We start from the raw sequence: 7,074 nt of genomic DNA on the forward strand, positions 1-7,074 counted from the left end.
CTGTAGATTGTTTATAACAGTCCTAAAACACTATCACCAAACCAATTCCTAATCTCAAAGGATCAATTCCAAGTATCAATACATGTGCTAGAAGCCTGAAATGGAGCCCAAACGAGTGCTTAATGCCAAGCTGGAGCTAGAGCTGAAGTAACTAGTGTGTGGCTGAATGAGATCTATCCAAAATCAAGCGCAGATCAGCGTGATGATGATGCTGCTCCTGCTGGTCCACGTGGTAGGTCTGGAGATATTGGAGGGCTCAAACATGAGCCAAAGAGGCCTTGGAACAAGCCTCTAGCAGCCCACAACCAGTGGCAAAGAGATATGAAGGTTGGAAGCTTCAATGGTGGCTGCCCTGTTTACCTACACTTGTGGACTGAAATAAATCTCTGAAATAATGAAGCAATACCTCAATGTCAATGCCCTGATGGTGCCTCAATAGGCCGGAAAGAAGCTTGGGAAGCCAGGGAGTGATGGGAGCTCAAGAGAATGAGCTATGGCGTCGGGAAGGAGACCCAATGCGAGTGGGGAGTCGATAGGAAGCTAAGAATGCCACGAGCCAAGCTCAAGAGTCGGGAAGCCGAGCTCTGATACCAGTTTAAAGGAGAGAAGGATCGAAGCTTGCATGCGAGAGCTATGGCAGGAGAGCAAGAGCAAGAAAGAGAGAGACAAGAAATGAGAACTCCAACAGTCACAATGTGTGACCGGGCCTTCCTTTATTCAAACTGTCACTAAAAGCATAAAGAACAAAGTGACGGTGACGGGCGCCCGCCACTAGTGTGTAGTGGCAGTGACTGTCGGTGTAGTAATACACGGGCGGCTAGGCGAAGGCGCCTTTACTCCCAATAGAGGTCTCAAAAATAGAACAACAATGAGCCGATTAAATACGATAGGATTACAAGGGGATGAGAGCAATGTTATTAATAGCATAAAGGATACATGCGAACAAGGTGATGTAAAATATATTCTTAATGCGTGTTCATTGTGATGGCATGCAATTTTTGGCATGGTGGTAGCATCCCCATGATTTTTGCTTCCTTACACAATTTCATGAAATCGTATCACTAAGGTTCCTAACCTTTTGGAGAAAGAGAGGGTTCATGCACATGAATGGGAAGGTCCTCTTACAAGCACTCACCCTAAGATTTTGTGAGATGAAGTTATTCTCAAACATTTTGATGTACTTTGTTGCATAGCTCATGGCCATGGGAGCTAAAACAATATTTTTGACATGAAGTATACATTTAAAAAAAGAAACATCCAAAACCTTGGAATAATATTTACCATGAATAACTTCCTTGAGACTACAATTTGAACAAGCAACTTAAATAAGGTTTAAGTGTGCTTTAAATCTTATGGGTGTGGTAAGAATAATGGAATCACCTTCGTATGATAACACTACATCTCATATCGTGCATCAAACAAACGATAAATTTGAGCTAATAGTCACATTAATGGAAAGAGTAGACACAGTTTCTAGTGCCTTCTTTCTTTTAGGAACAATTCATGACATTCTGTTAATGGCAATTTTCTATTTTTGTTCTTGAATTCACATGCTCTATAATAACCTTTTGTGTTGTGTTTTTCTGTGTTCTAAAAGGAAATACTTATGTGGATTTAAACCTTAACTTGTGAAAAACATTCAAGTATAGAGTTCTTAAATGAAATAAATTCTTGGGCGAGGTGTTAACATAAACCATAATTGCTTGCAATTGAAATTATTAGAGTATTCTAGAGGCATTATTTGTGAATATAACTTCAAGGATTAACATGGTTAATAAGTAATAATATAAATATGAACAATCTAAGCATGTGTAGCATTGCTAGGGATAATATATAGACCTTTCTTTTAGTACTAAAGGTAGTTAAGCATGCTTAATGAGGTCATAGAATAGAAGCGGTTTGGGGGTGCCTATATTTACACTACTTGGTTTCGACATTGGTTGCATATTTTCTATAGTGTACTTTTGGGGGTGCCTATGATTACATTACTTGGTAGAGAGAGTGGTTGCATCTTTTCTATAACGTAGATTTCCAAGAGTCCAAGCCGTTATCCCAGCTATGCACTGATGAATAGCCTCGACGTAGCATTGCAAGGAGGGATTCCACACACTAATCTCATGGGATAGGTAGATGCTCTCCTTATCTTTAGCCTTAATCATAGCATAAGCTTGAGAGAAAGCCTCTTCAAAGTTGGACGTTTTGTGAGTGACATGAGAAGGAATTGGATTGTTTTGATAGTGCAATACTGTGAGGAGGTTGATGTAGTCTCCTTCATGGTACTCAACATTGAAGGAGAGAATGTCATTGATCCAATTCAATTGGTCAGCGCTCGCTTGATGCAAGTCTTGGATCAACGGGTGGGCCAAAGCCTCATTATCAAGCTCCATGTTAAGATCAAACTCGCACCCAAAAATACCAATGTTAGAACCCCCATCCTTGCGACGAAGGACAATGTACTCCTCAAGGCTAGGGAGCTTGTTTTGGCCTCTCAAGGTTACAATGTTGAGGATTCCTATTAGGTAATCCACAACGGCTGCTTGCACGCGCTTGTATTGCTTGGGTGATATGCCTTGGGCTTGCATATCTCCTAACCATTGTGTTCCCAACTTGATCACCAAGTCTTGGTAGGATAGTTGTTCGATGGGAATGCCTAACACAAAGTAAGACATATGAGTTCAACTAAGACAAAGTCATATGTGTTCTATATAATTGTAATGTTAGTCCATGTACATTCTTTAATATTTTGGACATCCTAAAACCCTAAAACAGTGCGGTGTTGAGTGTCATTCCATTGGCCCCTTATTATCATTGTTTGTGAAGCCTTCAAATATAAGTAAATGTAAATTCCTTAGTATTTTGAATATTGTAAAAGTTGAAAACAATGCTTTGTTGAGTGTCATTCTTATTGGCCTCTCATTATCAGTATTTTGTGAAACCCTTCAAATAAATGTACTTGATCAGGATATCAAAATACCCGGTGTTTCAAAATTGAGGGTAACATCATACATGTTATACATATATATAGTCCAGCTATTTTATGATTATTGATACTCGATAATTTGCTGTGGGAAAAATAATTCGTGCACTGTGCCGCACAATACGAATGCCTTGTTTATTCTGGTATGTATCTATCTACTAGCTGTTATAATGTGCGCGCGGAGGACATGGTTGGTCCGCATATCCTCGTATAGGAACGTTGGGGGGATAGGATAATACATCATACTACCTTGCAACTCTCTCGTAATGTCGTGTGGTGTGGTGATCAGGCCAGCCGCCGCGACGCAATTAGACGGCCCGAACATGGACAGAAGCAGGCGAGAGCAGAAGACGCGGGCAGCCGCGAGGTTGCGGCCGAGGTGGCGGGGGTCGTCAACGAGGTCATCCAACAGGAATATCCAGTGCATGAGCTTCGCCAGGGTGAAGGAGCGGGCCTCGGAAGCAGCGTTAGAATACATCATGCAGGTGAGTCGGCCGTAGCGGATGTCAAGGATCCGTTGCAGCTGCACTTCCGGGAGGCCATGGGCCTGGAAGAGCTCCGTCATCCAAGCGCTGCACTTCTCCTCCAGCGACGCCAGCTTCGGATGGCACTTCACGTGGAAGGAGCAGTAGTCCTCTACATGGCGCTGCCGAATCGCATCACCATGATGATGGTTTAATGTACTGGGAAACTGAAGCAGCTGCTGCCTATCGACGGTCTGCTCATCATCGTCATCACCGGGCACGTTAATACATTGCACCTCGTGTGTACTGACCATCTCAGTTGTTTCAGGCGGTCGAAGCAGCTCTCTCTCTCTCTCTCTCTCTCTCTCTCTCTCTCTCTCTCTCTGTGCAGTCAGAGGATAGATGCCCATATGCAGGCGATGATAATGCCCATATATATAGGCGATCCATCCACTGTAATCGCCTGCTACAACGCCGCGACCATATTCAGAACCCCACATCGATCCGACGGGGGGTGTGTGTGTGTGTGGACGGTGATGAGAGGTGTGACTAATGAGTTGGTCAGTGGGAAAAGTTTTGAGCAGCCTATTGACATTGTAACCCGGTCCTGCGGGACGATACGTCACATGCGGTTGTCCCCGTACTGAGAACGAGGGAGGGAGATCATAATTCCTGCAGTCCCCCCATCATTGTACTGTTCCCTTAATGACCCATATAGTCACTCATTCACCAAACCTATAGTACTCACTTAACCTTTTAAAATTATAGTATTATCCCAAATAAAATACAAGTTAATTTCACAAGTCCAATATCTCACCCTTAGGCTAATCTATCATCTATATTTATAATGTATAATGTATTCCACATGTTATTTAGAGCTTTGCTTTGGGGACCTTGAAATCATGTGGCATGAGGAAGAGAAGCTTGGTACTAGAAAATAAAGATGGCCCTTTCTTTCTTGAAAGGTGAGTGGAGGTCATATTTATTTTCTATCATCTCTCTCTCTCTCTCTCTCTCTCTCTCTCTCTCTCTCTCAATTGAACATACACACATCCTTTCTCTTTTTTAATTAAACATAGGATATAGTCATGAAAAAGTTTTGAGCAGCCTATTGACATTATAACCCGGTCCTCATGGCAAGCATACAATTTCTCTGTACGTAGGTACTGCGGGACGATAAGTCACATGTGGTTGTCCCCGTACTGAGAACGAGGGAGGGAGATCATAATTCCTGCAGTTCCCCCATCATTGTACTATTCCCTTAATGACCCATATAGTCACTCATTCACCAAACCTATAGTACTCACTTAACCTTTTAAAATTATAGTATTATCCCAAATAAAATACAAGTTAATTTCACAAGTCCAATATCTCACCCTTAGGCTAATCTATCATCTATATTTATAATGTATAATGTATTCCACATGTTATTTAGAGCTTTGCTTTGGGGACCTTGAAATTATGTGGCATGAGGAAGAGAAGCTTGGTACTAGAAAATAAAGATGGCCCTTTCTTTCTTGAAAGGTGAGTGGAGGTCATATTTATTTTCTATCATCTCTCTCTCTCTCTCTCTCTCTCTCTCTCTCTCTCTCTCTCTCTCTCTCTCAATTGAACATACACACACCCTTTCTCTTTTTTAATTAAACATAGGATATAGTCATGAAAATTTTTTGAGGAGCCTATTGACATTATAACCCGGTCCTCATGGCAAGCATACAATTTCTCTGTACGTAGGTACTGCGGGACAGATAGGTCACATGTGGTTGTCCCCGTATTGAGAACGAGGGAGGGAGATCATAATTCCTGCAGTCCCCCCATCATTGTACTGTTCCCTTAATGACCCATATAGTCACTCATTCACCAAACCTATAGTACTCACTTAACCTTTTAAAATTATAGTATTATCCCAAATAAAATACAAGTTAATTTCACAAGTCCAATATCTCACCCTCAGGCTAATCTATCATCTATATTTATAATGTATAATGTATTCCACATGTTATTTAGAGCTTTGCTTTGGGGACCTTGAAATCATGTGGCATGAAGAAGAGAAGCTTGGTACTAGAAAATAAAGATGGCCCTTTCTTTCTTGAAAGGTGAGTGGGGGTCATATTTATTTTCTATCATCTCTCTCTCTCTCTTTCACTCTCACTCTCACAATTGAACATACACACACCCTTTCTCTTTTTTAATTAAACATAGGATATAGTCATGAAAAAGTTATGAGCAGCCTATTGACATTATAACCCGGTCCTCATGGCAAGCATACAATTTCTCTGTACGTAGGTACTGCGGGACGATAAGTCACATGTGGTTGTCCCCGTACTGAGAACGAGGGAGGGAGATTATAATTCTTGCACACTACAACAAGCAGCAGTTATAGATGCGTTTGGTACATGCGCATAGTCGGGCGCGTTTAACTGTGCATGTATAAGCGCGTCTATAAGCGTGTGTATATAGATGCAATTCGTGCTCTATATACACGCGCTTATAGACGCGTGATGCGCACTAAAATTGTAAATTTTTTTGAAAAATATAGACACAAATACAGACGCACACTAAAATTTTAATTTTTTTTGAAAAATACACTGTTTTGCGCGTCTATATTTGCGTCTAATTTTGCAGGTGAAATCGCATCTATGTGCACATGTATATGCACATCTATAAGCGCGTGTATATGCGCATCTATAAGTGCGTTTAACTGTGCGTATATAAGCGCGTCTAGAAGCGCGTGTATATAGACGCAATTCGTGCTCTATATACACACGCTTATAGACGCGCACTAAAATTTTAAAAAATTTTGAAACATATTGCTGGTGTGTCATTCTTTTCAAAGTAGTCCCATCTTGCGTTTATTTTGGGTTTTTTTGACATGCGCACGACACAAAGAGAGGAGAAAGGAAGAGGCAAAGAAGAAAAGGTAAAGAGAGGAGGAAGCAAGAGGCAAAGAGAAAGGAGAGGGAGGAGAAGAAGGAGTTTGTAGCCTTGTTGCCGCCCATCACAACACCGATTCAAGGTGAGTCCTTCTTCTTGTCTCTCTCACTCACACACACACACTCTCTCTTTGTCCCTCTCCCTCCCTCCCTCCCTCCCTCCCTCCCTCTCTCTCTCTTTCTCTCTCTATCTTTGCTTTGAGTTGTATTTTGCTACCTTCTTAGCTTTTGGTATGTTTGTTGTGACGAGGAGAATAGCCAAAGAGCAAGGAGATGGAGGAGGAGAAGGAGTTTGTAGTTGTGCCGCTGCCCATCACAACAAATATTCAAGGTGAGTCCTTCTCTTCTCTCTCTCTCTCTCTCTCTATTTACTCTGAGTTGTATTTTGGTTCCTTCTTAGCTTTGGGTATGTTAGTTGTTGCTAGCTTTTCCTAGTTTTATTTTGTGCTTCACTGCTAATTCGCGTCTATAAGCGCGTCTGATATACAGAGTAGACGCTCTCGTAGACGCGCAAGTGTTGAAGATCCATAAAACCTCCTAGGTTTTTTTGAGTTTTGTGGACTTGGCGCGTGTAAGAGCGCATTTGGTCCACAGAGTAGAGGCGCCTGTAGACGCACTCGCATTAAACAACCACATCTCCTTTGAGGTTTTTTTTTCATACACTGTTTTGCGCGTCTATATTTGCGTCTAATTTGCAGGT

The 7,074-nt window shown here is 41.7% G+C and overlaps 1 protein-coding gene across 1 annotated transcript; it reads right to left on the reverse strand.

Moving 5' to 3' along the window:
* Positions 1–1,985: 1,985 nt before the first annotated feature.
* Positions 1,986–3,755, reverse strand: LOC148033087 (microbial Terpene synthase-like protein 13). Its single transcript, XM_087683989.1, has 2 exons — positions 3,227–3,755; positions 1,986–2,650 (listed from the first exon to the last, which is right to left on the reverse strand). The coding sequence occupies exons 1-2, from the start codon at positions 3,753–3,755 to the stop codon at positions 1,986–1,988; spliced, it is 1,194 nt and encodes a 397-aa protein (XP_087540115.1).
* Positions 3,756–7,074: the final 3,319 nt, after the last annotated feature.

This window comes from Lygodium microphyllum, chromosome 8 (assembly GCF_053477565.2).
Source record: "Lygodium microphyllum isolate KBCC chromosome 8, Lygodium_microphyllum_v1.1.10, whole genome shotgun sequence".
Classification (NCBI taxonomy): Eukaryota; Viridiplantae; Streptophyta; class Polypodiopsida; order Schizaeales; family Lygodiaceae; genus Lygodium; species Lygodium microphyllum.

Excerpts from the sequence above, each read along its gene's own strand:
- LOC148033087 (XM_087683989.1), bottom strand. The coding sequence starts at position 3,755 with ATGGTCAGTACACACGAGGTGCAATGTATTAACGTGCCCGGTGATGAC. Across the intron at positions 2,651-3,226 it reads CATTACGAGAGAGTTGCAAG|GCATTCCCATCGAACAACTA; the intron begins GTAGTATGATGT and ends ACTTTGTGTTAG.